Source organism: Heterodontus francisci, chromosome 36 (genome assembly GCF_036365525.1).
Source record: "Heterodontus francisci isolate sHetFra1 chromosome 36, sHetFra1.hap1, whole genome shotgun sequence".
Classification (NCBI taxonomy): Eukaryota; Metazoa; Chordata; class Chondrichthyes; order Heterodontiformes; family Heterodontidae; genus Heterodontus; species Heterodontus francisci.
The window spans coordinates 3768491-3784990 of record NC_090406.1 but is presented as its reverse complement, the minus strand read 5'-3'; the positions used below and the strand labels follow the sequence as shown (position 1 = coordinate 3784990).

At 44.2% G+C, this 16500-nt stretch overlaps 1 protein-coding gene across 1 annotated transcript in view; it reads right to left on the bottom strand.

Annotated features, from left to right (window-relative positions):
• Positions 1-16500, bottom strand: part of ell (elongation factor RNA polymerase II) — a 163757-nt gene that overhangs the window by 19745 nt on the left and 127512 nt on the right. Inside the window, exons 6-7 of the mRNA XM_068015978.1 lie at positions 15369-15493; positions 9387-9480 (exon numbers count right to left, since the gene is read on the bottom strand). Of these exons, the coding sequence (XP_067872079.1) occupies positions 9387-9480; positions 15369-15493 (219 nt within the window). The remainder of the gene's footprint in view (positions 1-9386; positions 9481-15368; positions 15494-16500) is intronic.

Below are 16500 nucleotides of genomic sequence, written 5' to 3'. Positions count from 1 at the left end.
ACATGAATTTCTGGGAAAGGTGGAAATGGATTTGGGAGCTAACAATCCGTTCAAGGGCTCTGGAGAGGAACAGGAGAATGGAGATGGAACAGTAGTGTGAAAGGGCGGTGGGGTCAGGGGCTGGCTTTTTGAGGAGAGTGGTGATGACTGCAGATTTAAATGGAGACAGGGACAACACGTGAAGATAGAGAACCATTTACAATATCGGCTAACATGGGGACCAGGAGGGGATGTTGGGTGACCAGCAGTTTAATGAAAATAGGATCGAGGGAACAGAAAGGTGGGTCTCTTGGACAAGAGGAGCTCAGCAAGGTCACGAGGAGAGATAGGAGAGAAACTAGAGAAAGATGTGAGTTCAGGGCTAGGGAGGGGAGCATTACAGGTAGTTTGGCCAGGTGGGTTAGTGGCTAAATATTCATTCCCTCCACCAGTGGCACACAGTGGCAGCAGTGTGTACCATGTACAAGATGCACTGCAGCAACTTGCCAAGCCTCCTTCAAAAGCACCGTCCGAACCTGTGGCCTCTACCACCTGCAAGTGCCCCTCCAAGTCACACACCATCCTGACTTAGAACTATATTGCCGTTGCTTCACTGTCACTGGCTCAAAAACATAGAACTCCCTTCCTAACTGCATTGTGGGTGTACCTACACCACATGGACTGCAGTAGTCAAGGCAGCAGCTCACCACCACCTTCTCAAGGGCAATTAGGGACGGGCAATAAATGCTGGCCTTGCCAGTGATGCCCACATCCCATGAGCGAAAAAAAAAGTGCTCATGGGATTGGGGGCCATATATTAGCTTGGATTGGTTATTGGACAGAAAACAGTAGGAATGAAAGAGTCATTTTTGTTTTTTTCCTATTCATTAACCTGCCCTGAAGCAGTAATCCACAACTTCCCTTAAGGACATAAAAACAAAAAGTGCTGTTCTTTTTGTTTTTTATTTCAGATTTCCAGCATCTGCAGTATTTTGCTTTTATTCCCTAAAGAACAATTGTGAACCAAATGGGTTTTTATGATAATCCAGTAGTTTCAGGTCACCATTACTGATACTGAACTTTTATTCCGGATTTATTTAATTAATGAATTTAAATCCCCAGCTGCCGTGGTGGGATTTGAATGTGAGTTTCTGGATCATGAGTTCAGGCCTCTGAATTACTAGTTCAGTAATATAACCACCATTCTACTCTACCCCAATGGTCATTGATGAAGCAGCTGAAGATGGTTAGGCCTAGGACACTACCCTGGGGAACTCCTGCAGTGATGCCCTGGGGCTGAGATGATGGCCTCCAACAAGCACAACCATCTTCCTTTGTGCTAGGTATGACCGCAACCAGTGGAGAGCTCCCCCCCAACCTAATTGACTTTTACTAGGGCTCCTCGATGCCATACTTGCTCAAATGCTGCCTTGATGTCAAGGGCAGTCACTCTCACCTCACGTCTGGAATTCGGCTCTTTTGTCCACGCTTGGACCAAGGTTGTAATGAGGTCTGGAGCCGAGTGGTCCTGCTGGAGCCTAAACTGAACATTGGTGAGGTTATTTGTGAGTAATAACACCAATGACCCCTTCTATCATTTTTTCTGAATATTGAGAGTAGACTGATGGGGCAATAATTGGACAGATTGGATTTGTTTTGCTTTTTGTGGATGTGAGATACCTGGGTAATTTTCCACTTGACAAGTTTTAAAGAGTGGAGCACCGCAGGGATCTGTGCTTGGACCTCAGCTGTTTATTAACTACAAGGACTTAAATGAAGAAACTGAGCATAATATATCCAAGTTTCCTTATGATACAAATCTACCTGGGAAGGACGCTAAGCGGCTGCAAAGGCATACAGACAGGTTAAGTGAGTGGGCAAGAAGGTGGTAGATGCCATATAATGTGTGGAAATGTGAAATTATCTACTTTGGTAAGGAGTAGAAAAGCAATTTTTTTAAAAAGTTGAGATACTAGTAAATGAGAGGGACTTGGTGTTCTTGTTAACTTCTTGTGATTTATATACATGCAGGTACACCAAGCAATTAGGAAAGCAAATAGTATTCAAGGGAATTGGAGTAAAAGAGTGAGGAGCTCTTGCTGCTTTGGTGAGACCACAGCTGGAGTACTATATACAGTTTTCGTCTCTTGACCTAAGGAAGGATATACTTGCCTTAGAGAGGGTGCAACAAAGGTTCACGAGATTAAATCCTCAGATGAGAGCCCTAAGGAGGGATTGAGCAGAATGGGCCTACTATATTCTCCAAGAATGAGAGGTGATTTTCTTGAAACACAAAATCCTTAGACAGCTCGACAGGGTAGATGCTGAGAGGCTGTTTCCCCTGGCTGGAAAGTCTAGAGCTAGTGATCATAGTCTCAGGATAAGGGGTTGGTCATTTAGGACTGAGATGAGGAGAAATTTCTTCACTCAGAAGGTTGTGAATCTTTGGAATGCTCTGCCCGACAGCTGTGGATGCTCAGTCGTCGAGATCGATAGATTTTTGGACATTCAGGGAATTAAGGGATATGGGGATCGGGCGGAAAGGTGGAGTTCAGGCAGATCAGCCATGCTCTTAATGAATGGTGGAGCAGGTTCGAGGGGCCGTATGGTCCTGTGCTCCTATTTCTTATGCTCTCATTCTGCTGCAACACCATTGGTGATGGTCAGTGTCAGTGCCTCATTTAGTTAACCTACCCTGAAGCAGTAATCTACCAACACAATTGGGGATTTAATCCATCAACACACCTGGGTATTTAAGTTCAGTGTTAAAATACTCTCGCAAGGAGATAAATAGTGGGCCATTCAGACCTGGTTCAATTTCTTCCCTGTCCTGAGTTAGGAGACCCCAGCTGGGAGGTAACAATGGCCCTGGAACTGGCTTTGGCGCCTTGATGCCAGTTTGTAGGTACAGGTGATAAGGAAGGCAAATGGAATTTTGGCATTTATTGCTAAAGGAATATATAAAAGTAGGGAAGTGTTGCTGTAACTGTACAAGGCATTGGTGAGACTGCACCTGGAGTATTGTGTACAGTTTTGGTCCCCTTACTTGAGAAAGGATGTAGTTGCATTGGAGGCAGTTCAGAGGAGGTTCACTAGATTGATTCCGGAGATGAGGGGTTAGTCTTATGAAGAGAGATTGAGCAGTTTAGGTCTTTACTCTCTGGAGTTTAGAAGAATGAGAGGAGATCTAATTGAGGCACATAAGATGATTAAGGGGATTGACAAAGTAGACATAGAGAGGATGTTTCCTCTTGTGGGGCAATCTAGGTCATAGTTTTAGGAAAGGGGTAGCAGATTTAAAAGAGAGATGAGGAGAAATTACTTCTCTCAAAGGGTCGTGAGTCTGTGGAATTCACTACCCCAGAGTGCGGTGGATGCCGGGACACTGGGTAAATTTAATGAGGAGATAGACAGATTTTTAATTAGAAATGGATTGAAGGGTTATGGAGAATGGGCAGGAAAGTGAAGTTGAGGCTGAGATGAGATCAGCCATGATCGTATTGAATGGCGGAGCAGGATCGAGGGGCTGAATTGCCTACTCCTGCTCCTAGTTCTTATGTTCTTATGTTCTTATGTTATGATGCGGGAAGAAAAGAATGGCCAGTGCTGGAGTGCAGCCAGGGGTGAAGTCATAATCATCCACAATACTCAACATGGTAAAGTTATGAACACTCATTGCCTAAACTCATCCATGAAGAAAGGTTCATTGCGTGAAGCACCTGGCAACCATTGGATCATTGATCAGCCTGGCATTTACCAGCCTGTTATGCATGGCACCAGTATTAATTCAGCCAGAGCAAACAAAACAGAACAAAGAATGCCTCCAAATTGTCTCCTGGCTGTATCAGGGACGAAAGCCTTCTACTCGAGCCATTGAGTCATTTACGGCACAAGAGATGGCCATTCGGCCCATGAATCCATGCCAGCTCTCCCTGGAGGTATGCTGTCAGTTCCACTCCCTCGTTCAATCCCTGTAGCTCTGCAAGTTTATTTCCTTCAAGGGCCATCCAATTTCCTTCTGAAGACATTGATTGTCTCTGCTTCCACTATCCTCGCGTGGGAGTTCCAGATCATTACCACCCTCTGCATAAAAAGTTCTTCCCCATATTCCCCTCGCATCTCTTGCCTAAAACCGTCAATCTGTGTCCCTTAATCCTAGTACCATGAGGAACATAGCAGGAGTAGGTCATTCAGCCCATCAAGCCTGCTCCACCATTCAATACGATCATGGCTGATCATCCACTTTAATGCCTTTTCCCCCACACTATCCCCATATCCCTTTATGCCATTGGTATTTAGAAATCTGTCAACCTCTGCTTTAAACATACTGAATGACTGAGCTTCTACAGCCCTCTGGGGTAGAGAATTCCAGAGATTCACAACCCTCTAAATAAAGAAATTTCTCCTCATCTCAGTCCTAAGTGGCTTCCCCCTTATTTTGAAATTGTGTCCCCTGCTTCTAGACTCCCCAACCAGGGGAAACATCTTAGCTGCATCGACCCGGTCTATCCCTTTAAGTATTTTGTCGCTTTCAATGAGATCACCTCTCATTCTTCGAATCTCTAGAGAATACAGGCCCAGTTTCCTCAATCTCTCTTCATAGGACAGTCCCGCCATCCCGGGAACAAGTCTGGTGAACCTTCATTGCACTCCCTCTATGGCAATAATATCCTTCCTAAGGTAAGGGGACCAAAACTGCGCACACTACTCCAGGTGCAGTCTAACCAAGGTTCTCTACAATTGAAGCAACACTGCACTACTCCTGTACTCAAATCCTCTTGCGATAAAGACTAACATACCATTAGACTTCCTAATTGCTTGCTGCACCTGCATGTTAGCTTTCAGTGACTTATTGACGAGGACAGATCCCTTTGTACATCTACACTTTCTAATCTCTTACCATTTAAGAAATACTCTGCACATCTATTCCTCCTACCAAAGTAGATAACTTCACATTTTTCCACATTATATTCTAGCTCCCATGTTCTTGCCCACTCACTAAGTCTGTCCAAATCCCCTTGAAGCTGCTTTGCATCTTCGTCACAACACACAATCCGACCTAGTTTTGTGTCATCCGTGAACTTGGAAATACTACAGTTGGTCCTTACATCCAAATCATTGATATATATTGTGAACAGCTGGGGCCCCAAGTACTTATCCTTGCGGTACCCCACTAGTCACAGCCTGCCAACGCGAGAATGACCCGTTTATTCCTACTGTTTTCTACCTGTGAACCAATTCTTAATCCAGGCCAGTATATTACCTCCTATCCCATTGTGCTTTAATTTTGCTAACCAATCTCCTGTGGGGAACTTGTTAATGGGAACAATTTTACCTGGTCTAACTTATCTAAGCCTGTCATAATATTGTACACCTCTATTAAATCTCCCCTCAATCTCCTTTGCTCCAAGGAGAACAAACCCAGCCTTTCCAATATAATCTTATAACTAAAATCCTCCAACCCTAGAATCATTGTTAAATCTCCTCTGCATCCTCTCAAGGATCCTCAAATCCTTGCTGAAGTGTGGTGACTAGAACTGGACTTCCAGTTGGGGCCTAACCAGAGCTTTATAAAGGTTCAGCATAATTTCCCTGTTTTTTTACTCAATGCCTCTATTTATGAGGACCAAGATCCCATATGCTTTACTAACCACACACCCAATATGTCCTGCTACCTTCAAAGATCAAACACATGCACCCCCAAGTCTCTCTGTTCCTGCACACACTTTAGAACTGTGCCATTAAGCATATATTGCCTCTCTTTATTCCTTCTGCCAGAATGCATCACCTCACACTTGCCAGCATTAAATTCCATCTGCCACCTGACTGCCCATTCTGCTAGTCTATCTATGCCCCGTTGCAGGCAGTTCGTATCATCCGCACGGTTTGCCACAACCTCCATGTTTGGTATTATCGGCAAGTTTAGAAATTCTACTCTGTATTCCAAGTCATTTATATATAGCAAAAAAAGCAGTGGTCCCATCACTGACCCTTAGAGAACACCACTATCTACCATCCTCCATTCTGAAAAACAACCATTTACTACGCCCGCTGTTTTCCATCCTTAAGCCAATTTTTTTTATTCAATTGGGCACTGATCCGCCTATGCCATGAGCCTCAATTTGTTCACCAGCCTTTTGTGGTACCTTATCAAATGCTTTCTTAAAATACATATAAATAACATCCAGTACATTCGCTTCATCAACCTTCTCTGTTACTTCATCAAAAAATTCAATCAGATTAGTAAAGCATGATCTGCCTTTTACAAATCATTGATGGCTCTCCTTAATTAACTCAAACCTCTCCAAGTGTCTGTTGATTTCTTTCCTAATTATTGTTTCTAAAACTTTATCCACCACTGATGTTAAACTAACTGGCCTGTATTTGCTCGGACTGCCCTTGCACCCTTTCTTGATTAAGAGCGTCACATTTGCCACTCTCCAATTCTCTGGCACCTATCCTGTATCCAGGGAAGATTGGAAGATTATGGCAAGCCTTTCCACTATCCCCATTCCCACTTCCTTTAGAAACTTGAGATGCAAGTCATCTTGACCAGGTCACCTATCTACCCCGAGCACTGCTAGCATTTTTAGTTGCTTGCCATTTCAACACACTCCCACCCTGCTCGCATGCCCACATATCTGTCCTGGGCTTGCTGCAGTGTTCCAGTGATCAACGCAAGCTCTAGGAACAGCATCTCATTTACCGATTAGGCACACTACAGCCTGCCGGACGGAACATTAAGTTCAATCATTTCAGAACATGACGGGGCCCCCCTTTCTATTTCTAGTGTTTTAAAATTTTATTTTAGTTTGTTTCATCATTCATTTTTTTTTTTAACCACTGTTTTTTTTTCATGTTTGTGCTTTGGGCCAGGGCTGTTCATTTTTATGTCCATTAACACCCTCTCTGCACTAACGCTTTGTCTTTCAGCATACCATTAGCATACCATTTGCCTTTGCTCCCTGACTTTCTGGTCAGTTATTCTCTGTGACCCTGTCCTATCAACACCTTCTCTGTTGTTATCTTTTGCCCCAACCCCTCTTTATTTGCTTAAAACCTATTACATTTCTAACCTTTGCCAGTTCTGATGAAAGGTCACTGACCTAAAACATTAACTCTGCTTCTCTCTCCAGAGATGCTGCCAGATCTGCTAAGCATTCCCAGCATTTTTTGTTTTTATTAGCCTTTTTAGTACCTCCGTCTCTCAATTTTTACCTTATCCATTGCCTCTACCCTCTCCACTTCTACCGATATTTTGTCAGGTACCACTTCCTTAGGATCACTGATATAAAGTACTCATTTAGTATATTAGCCTTGCTCTGCACCTCTAAGAATATATTATCCTCTTCATCCCCAGTAGGTCCCACTTCACCTCTTGCTACCAGTTTACAATTTATATGCTGGTAGAAGATTTTGGGGTTTTCTTTTATGTTAACTGCCATTTTATTCTCATATTCTCTCTTTGCCAGTCTTAGTTTCCTCTTCACCTCCCCTCTCAACTTACTGTAAATGGTCTGGTTCTCACCTGATGAATTCACCTGACGTGTATCACACACCCTCTTTTTTGTTTCATCAGAATCTCTGTCTCCCTGATCATCCAAGGAGCCCTGTTTTTGGTTCCCTTACCTTTTGCGCTTGTTGGAATGTATCTAGCCTGCACCCGAAGCATCTCTTCCTTAAAGATAACCCTGGCTAGATCCCTTATCGCATTGAAATGAGCCCTCTTCCAATCTAGACAGTCTACCTTATTTCGTTCCTTGCTTTTCTGCATTATTAGTCTAAACCTTATGATACGATGATCACTCTTACTCTGACAGACACTTGGTCCAGCACCAGATCCAGCAATCCCTCCTTTCTAGTTGGGCTGAGAACATACTGATTAAGAAAGTTCTCCTGAACAGATTTCAGAAATTCTTCACTCTCCTTACTCTTAAAATTATTCCAATCGATATTTGGCTAATTAAAGTCCCCCAATATCACCGCTCTACAGTTTTTGCACACCTCTGTGATTTCCCTGGAGATTTGTTCTCTACCTCTCTCGCATTATTTAGAGGCCTATAGAATACACCCAGGAGCGTGATCATACCCTTTTTGCTTCTCAACTCTTAACCAAATGGATCGTGTCCTTAGCCCCTCAAGGACATCCTCTCTTTCCAACACTACAATGTTTTCCCCAATCAGTACTGCCACTCCACCTCCCTTTTTTCCTTCTCTACCTTTTCTGATGCACTTTATATCCTTGTATATTAAGTGCTCATTCCTCCCCATTTTTAAGCCACATTTCCGTTATTGCCGCTGATTCTATAAGGCTGCATTTGCTGACAATGCAACCAGTAGCTGGTGCAGTATTGGCACATGCGCAAATGTAGCCTCATCGACTGAAGCGTCACTGTCTGCGATGTCTCAGGCAGCTGCCAGTAATAAAGATAACACTGCTCCCTCCTGCCAGTGCGCTTCTCTTCACCGCTCCCTCCCACACCCATTTGCTCGCCGCTGCCTCCCCTCACCTCTTTGGCCACTCACTCCCCGCCTTGCCGCTTCCCCTTTCGGCTGCTCGTCTTGCTGTTTCGCCCGTTCACTCCCCACTTCTCCCCTTTCGGCCACTCGCTCCGCGCCCAGTCAACCCTCGCCACTTGCTCCATCCTTAGTCACTTGCTTCCCACCCCCACCCCTGCTGCTTCTCCGGGCAGCAAGAGCAATTGGCCGAGATGTTTGGGGGGAGCGACGAGCGAGCGGCTGAAGTGGAGAAGAGAGGAGCAATGGGCCGCGGCAGGGGAGGTGAATGGGGGAGCAACTTGCCGAGGTGGGGAGTGAGTGGCTAAAGTGGGCTACCGTTGGGTAGAATGGAGGCAGCAACTGCGGCCATTGAGGGGTGAGGCAACACTTGGACGTCATTGCGTGGTGACGTTGGCGCATGCATGTGCGATTCACACTGGCAAGCTGGCAAATGTTCAAATGCACTGATTACGTTGGCGATTGTTTGGCGCATATTCTGTGTTGTCAGGAGACACTCCGAATCTATAAAGCTGCGCCAACGGTCAGCTCGGTTCATTAAGAGCCTCTCATCAGAGCTAGAAGGTTTTGGGCTCAAGCCCCATTCTAGGACTTGAAACATAATCTAACGACACATTTCAGTGAGATAAGGAACTGAGAGCTCACCCGGGTCACAATGGGACTTGTCACATGAAGACAGGTTTCTGTAATTCTAATTTACTGACAGTTCATAAATTTCTGGCTGCAATCACTTTAACACCCACCAGGTGGGGCTGCTATCACATTCACTCCAGCATGATGCATCACAGAGCTTGTGTCTGAAAGGCAACATGGCCAAAACATGGTCGATACAGAGACAGAAACAGACACAAACTAGCGTACTGAACACCACTGTGCTATGGGTCTCATACCTGTGGCGGAGAGGCTGAATTTGCATTGTCTTTTGGACTCGATGAAGGCGTCTCCCCGGAGCCCCCGCTGGCATTGTGTGGTTGACAGGATTTCCTACGGAAACAGAATATTCAGGAATGAGAGAAAACTGGGTCGCAGGCAGGAGCCAGAGGCTTTGCTGCATGGTTAGTTCAGACTTGCAGAGGGGAAGGTGGGACGTTTACACACTTCGCTAGATTACCCTGGTGTACATTCCTCATGTGATTACACCAGGGGTAGGTGAATCACAGCCTCCTTGTAGCACACCAGCAGAAAGTCAGAACTCCCTACCAGGAGGATCAAACCTGCCCTCCAATACCAGCTGACATGGGACCTATACGCAAACCCCCTCCACCCCCACACACCATGCACAGTGCCTTTTACTTTACAGCTTAACTTCTGTCTGAGCTCACTCGCAATAAATTGAAGAAACACAGCTCGCTATCCTCCACAATGCTCTATCACTGGAGCTGCAATAATGTTGCATGTGTAAAATTTCCAGTGACCACAAATGGTTTTTGTGTTTTTCATCCTCATTTTCAAATCCCTCCATGGCCTTGTTCCCCTCCCCATCTCTGTAACCTCCTCCATCCCTACAACCCTCTGAAGGTCTATGCACTCCTCTAAATTCTGGCCTCTCGCGCATTCCCAGTTTCTATCTCACCACTATTGCATTCGTGGTCAAGGCTCTAAGCTCTAGAATTCACTCCATCTCTCTCCTGTAAGAGGCTCCTTAAACCTTACCTCTCGGCCACCTGTTCTAACATCTCATGCAACTCTATCAAATTCTGTTTATTAATGATACTGTGAAGCACCTTGTAACGTTCGTCACATTAAAGACACTATCTAAATGCAAGCTGCCGTTTCTAAATTTGGAGAATTTTGAGCTCTTCAACATGGGGCTGATGTACTGATGGTTACAGGTCTGTCACTGGGCATTCGTGATGGGTGCAAATTGAGTGTGTGAATTGAATATGTGCATATTAATACATTAAACTATACTGGCTCGTGTGGTTTTCTAACCAATGCACTCAAACCAAGGCACTAAACAAGATGTGAACTATTGATGGAGCAAAATCTGAGGCAACCAAAAATAGGATAATTAGCAAAATAATAATGAGCTGACGAACACCATTGATGACTATTCAGGAACAGTTTGACCACCAGAGATGCTATCTGCTTTAATTCCAACATCACAATACCGAAGGTGTTCTGTTCTGAAGGGTCACTGACCTGAAACGTTAACTCTGCTTCTCTCTCCACAGATGCTGCCAGACCTGCTGAGTATTTCCAGCATTTCTCGTTTTTATTTCAGATTTCCAGCATCTGCAGTATTTTGCTTTTATCACAACACCAATGGTGCTCTGACTCACACCTAAACCCAGTTTTAAAAAACCCATACCTGGATATTTGATAAACGCAGTCATTGGTAATAAAAACCTTCTAGTTGAATATGGGTGCCAATTGTCATCTCAACTAGTAACAACCCTTGAATTTAGATGCACCTTTTGTGCTCTAAAGTATCAAATCACTATACAGTGAATTACTCTGAAGTGTAGCGACTGGTATTTCAGTGAACACAATAGCAATGTCCCACAAGCAACACCAAGACAAATAATTCAATTAAACTTTTATTTTGGGGCTGACAATGAATGAGGATTATGTTGGTCAGGACATCAGTAGAACTTCTCTGCTCTCTTTTGAGTAATGTCACGGGATTTTATACATCCACCTGAATAGGCAGCGAGGATCTCAGTTTAACAATTCATTTGACGACGGCACCTCCAACAGTGTAGCACAACCTCAGGACTGCACTGGATGATGAACCCAGATCTGTACCTCAATTCCATTTACACGTTGCTCCATACCTGTAGATCCCCTAACCCAACAAAAATCGTTCTCAGCTCTGATAATGTCAATTGATCCCCAGCATCCATAACCTTTTGAGGGAGGTTTCCAATCAGCTTTTAGCTTAGCAGCTAAAACCACCACATCCTAAACTTAAACAGAGCTAATGGTTACAAGTACTATGTAGAATTTACAGAACCAAGCCATTTGGCCCAACACATCCTTCCCATTTAACTTTAGCAGAGTATCCTTCTACTCCTTTCTCTCTCGTGTTTATCTAGCTTCCCCTTAAATGCATCTATGCTATCCGCCTCAACCACTCCATATGATAGCAAGTTCCCCATACTCACCATTCTGTAGGTAAGGCAGTTTCTCCTGACTTCCCTATTGAATTTATTAGTAACTTACATCCATGGCCGTGGATATGTCACTTGCATTGCACTGTACGACCCCCTTCTGCAACTACTTTCATCCAATTTCATTTGAAAAGGGGTCAACAAACTTAGAACCCAGAGTCCATATCAAGCAATCTGTCTGTGAGAATGTAACAAGTTACAGCCTCCCTAAAGACCTCTCATGATACAGTTGCAATGCCCTAGATTCCTCGGCGCCCACCAGGTAAACACCACAGCACTTCACAGAATTGTTGGAAAAATTTCAGGTAGCATTTTCTTTTCTGATGCCTGGCTGATTGCAGGGAACCACAGGCTGTTTACTCTGTTGAACCCATCCTTTCCTGTGCCTATTTATAGGCCTGGCTGCCTCCGAGCCCATAGCACAGCTCATAAAAAATGTGCTCCGAGACCAAGGAAGCCTGGCTGAGAGAGCAGATTGCAGCAACCACTTAACCCTCGAGGCACTGCAGGGTCATGTACGCAGTCCAGCAACAAGATCACAGCTGACATTAAGGGTACAAAAATGATGTTGCACTCGGTCTGATTTTAACAGTTATCGGTACAACAGATTATAAAAGCTAAGAAAATGCTGAATACTAAAAAACGGCAAAAACCATTCCATATCTAAAAAAGCACTAGGACATCTATGGTACTTGCACAGAGTCATTGTTTATTCAGCAGGATAAGGATTACTCACTGTGTAACTGTACATAGTCACTGTTTATTCAGGGTAAAGGACTCTGCGACTAAGTTTAAAATTTACAGCAATTATTTGTCTATATTGTAAGCAAATGTTTTTGGAGTTGGAAAGCTCTCAAAGGTTTGAAACTGCACCCAGTGTAGGAGTCAGTATCAAGCTTAAAAAACCTGAGACAGTCATACACTTTGTTGTCAAAAAGTGCAAAGCCACCAAGTCTCCCGAATCAGACTAGAACTTATATTTCCAACCTGGAAATCGGTACAGAATACAGTACAGCGCAGCACACATGCAGAGCAGACAGTGCTGAATCAGCAGTCCCAGTGCTCAACGATGCAGTGGATAGAATGTTGGGTCAATGTGGTGGGGTGTGGGCAGAGGGAAGACAATAAATTGGACTGTAGCTTATTTGACTTCTTTGAGAGGTCCATGCAAGCAAGATCAGGATTGTGCTGATGCTGGCAAACAGGTTTTGCACTCTCGACACACTGGCTATGAATACATGAGGATGAACAAAAGAAATATACAGGGAGCATTGACACAGCGGAGAAAAGTAACCCAGAGAAATAATAAAGGGGGAAAGGAGGAGCTCAGCACGGAGAATTGCTTCAGACTCCGACTTTTCCTGCATTTTACACTGCCATACTCTGTTCCTGTCCCTAGTGTATGTGATATTGTGTTAACTATTCCTCGCCCCGGATCTGCTACATGTCTTACTCCAAAGTGGACAACACATCTCAGGAAGGATTTACAGCCCTCGGAGAAGGTGCAGTGCAGATTCATCAAAATATCTGGGCGAAAAGGATGAAATTATGTGACTGGCTTCATAGTCTAGGCTTGCATTTCCTGGAGTGTAGAAGGTTGAGTGGTGATCTAGTTGAGGTGTTTAATATGATTAAATGATTTGATGGGGTAGATAGAGAGAAACTGTTTTCTCTGGTTAGGGGAGGGGGGAAGGAGTCCAAAACAAGGGGGCATATCCTTAAAATTAGAGCCAGGCCGTTCAGGGGAGATGGCAGAATGCATGTCTTCACACAAAGGGTAGTGGAAATCTGTAATTCTCTCCCCCAAAAAGCTGTTGAGGCTGGAGGATCAGTTGAAAATTTTAAAACTGAGATTGATGTATTTTTGTTAGGCCAGGGTATTAAAGGTTATGGAAGCAAGATGGGTAAATGGAGTTAAGATGCAGATCAGCCATAATGTAACTGAATGGAAGAACTGGTTTGAGGGGCTGAATGGGCTACTTCTGTTCCTATATTCCAGTGTGCAATTGTACATCCAAATGCTTACAAATAGGGGTCAGTGACGGAACAGGTTCACAGAATCCCTGAATGCTTTCCCTCTAGGCCAGACCCATGTACTGAAAGTGCACACCTGGAAAAACTGCTCTTCTATACTTTTCTGTATTTGTTGCCTTACTTGTAGTATTATTTTTGTCAATAAACATTTGATGTGATTGCACCACTGATTTCCTTTGGATAGCAGACCCAGTCATTCAAAAGTTAATATAGTGAGTCCCTGGGACTCAATATTGCCGGGCGCTTCCCTGGCATGTCACTCTTGCCAGGGGATGCCCTGGCATACATTAATATTGCCAAGGATCTCCAAAAGCTTGTCAATATTTCCAGGGGGTCACTATGCATAACAATTTGAAAACTATGAGTAAGTATCCGTTTCGCACTCTCGAACGTTGTGTTTATTTGTTCCTCTAGTAATCTAACTAGTCATTCGTTTGCTTCCATAATACACAGCTACCAACATAACGGTCACTGCAATCCGTGAAGCAATTCATTGTGTGAAGTGCTTTATGCAAATCTGATACTGGGATAGGCACTATATATAAAAACAAGAATTCCTGCCTTAATCCTAAAGTATTCAAAAACTGCAATAACTTGCCAGAGGAATTTGGAAATAAGGAATTTTTGTCCAAAGTGGAATTGTAATGTTGATTAATTTTGTGATGTTCTAAGTACAACTTATGTTCCAACAAGATTTAAGGTTCAAAGCTCAAGAGGCCGAAACTGATCAATTTTGATTGCGGCCACCAATGGATTGCAACTTGTGACTTGGAGGTGATGGTGTTCCTATGCAGCTGCTGCCCTTGTCCTTCCAGGTGGTGGGGGTCGCAGGTTCAGGAGGTGCTGCCGAAGAAGCCTTGGTGACTTGATGCCGTGCAGTCTGTAGATGGTATACTCGCTGGTGGTGGAGGAAATGGATGTTTAAGCCAGTGGATGAGGTGTTGATCAAACGCATGCCTTCGTCCTAGATGGTGTTGAGCTTCTCGAGTGTTCTTGGGGCTACACCCACTCAGACCACTGCACCCCTGATTTGTGTCTTTTAGGTAGTTGAGACACTTTGGGGAGTCGGGGAGTCAGGAAGCGAGTCACAAACAGTAGAGTACCCAGCCTCTGACCTACTGTAGTATCCATGTAATTTATGTGGCTGCTCCAGTGGAGTTTCTGGTCAATGGTGACACCCAGGATATTGACGGTGAGGGGGGGGGCTCGCTAATGGTAATGCCACTGAAACTCAGCTGTGTCAACCCACTACAGAAAAAGTACTGTGGGTGTACTTACACCATACGGACTGCAATGGCTCAGGTTGGCGGCTCACCAGCACCTTCTCAAGAGCAATTAGGGATGGGCAATAAACACTGGCCTTGCCAGTGACACACACATCCCAAGAATGAATAAAAAAACCGCCTTGATCTGTTTTACCATGTTAATGGTGCTATATAAATACAAGTTTTCAAGGGGAGGTGGTTATGCTCTCAATTGTTGGAGTTGCTCATTGCCTTACATTTGTGCAGTGTAAATGTTATTTGCTATATATCAGCCTAACTCTGCTGCAGTGTTGATACTATAGTAATTTTCTATCTACCTTTAAAAACCTTCCAATACTCAACTTTTTGTTCAACCTCTAGTCATCCCCAACTCTTTTACCAGGGCTATATTCATTCCTTCACCCATTTTATTTATTTTTTCCTTTATTACCCCCAACTCTGTGCTGTTAATGTAACTTACCGAACAAGAACTCTCTTCAGTAACTGCTGGTCACCATCCGAGTACCCAGGCCAACCTTTCTGGATCTCCTTGTACACAAAGTCTTTCAGGGTGAAGGTACCATCCTTGACATTCAGGTTAGCCACCTGCAACACAGTCAGGACACAACTCATCACTGCTCACAACTGCAGACTCCAAAGTGGGAGAGTAGGGGGGCAAACTGTTCACTGCGGTGTGGGAGGTCAAACCCCAAGGGACACAAATTAAGAGCCAGGAAGTTAGGAGTAAGCAGAGTAGTCAGGGGAATTTTTTCACCCAAAGGAGGGTAGAGTTGAAGAATAAGTTACCGGAGAAGGAGATTAAAACAGGCAACGTTAAGACACAATGGCTGTGTTTGCGCTGAGAGAAATAACTGAGGAACATGGTGAAAGTATAGGTAGGTGAGGTTGGGAATGTGGGTGGGGTTAGATATACAAGGGAAAAATAGGTAGGTGGAGTTGGGGAGAAAGGCAGATAGGGTGATCAATTGAAAAAGGTTGTTGGATTTAGCAATCTTTTTCTTTGCCTCTTGCGTTCTAGAGGTTGGGGGGGGGGGGGGGGGGGAGAGGGTGCAACTGGGGGGCATGAAGCAGAGGGAAAGGAGGAGTGATTCCCGTCAGGTCTCTGCTGTGAGTATTCTCAGTCGTTGAATATGGGCAGGCAATTTAACCATCCCGTAACACACTGAACATAATAGCAGCAGCAGTAGGCCATTTGCCCCCTTGAGCCTGACCGGCCACTCAATAAGATCAGGGCTGAGTTTCTGTCTCAACTCCACTCTCCAGACCTATCCCCAAATTCCTCGATTCACTTGCTAAACCACTCTGTCAGTTTAACAGCTGAATTGTGGAATACCTGGAAAAGGATCCATCACAAGACACCAGGGTTACGAGGTCCAATTTTTTTTTTTAAACAATCAGCAAGGGTCCCCGTAAAACCCAGAAATTCATTTACTCTGAATACCCATCACCAAGTCCTGACCTTGTTGAGCATGCTTCTCTCCCTCTGTGCTGCCTCCCTCCTTTTATGCATATCTTAGATACTAATTTGAACAAAATCTACTATATTTGAAGAAATACTGATATTTATACAGTAGCTTACAAATGTCTCAGAA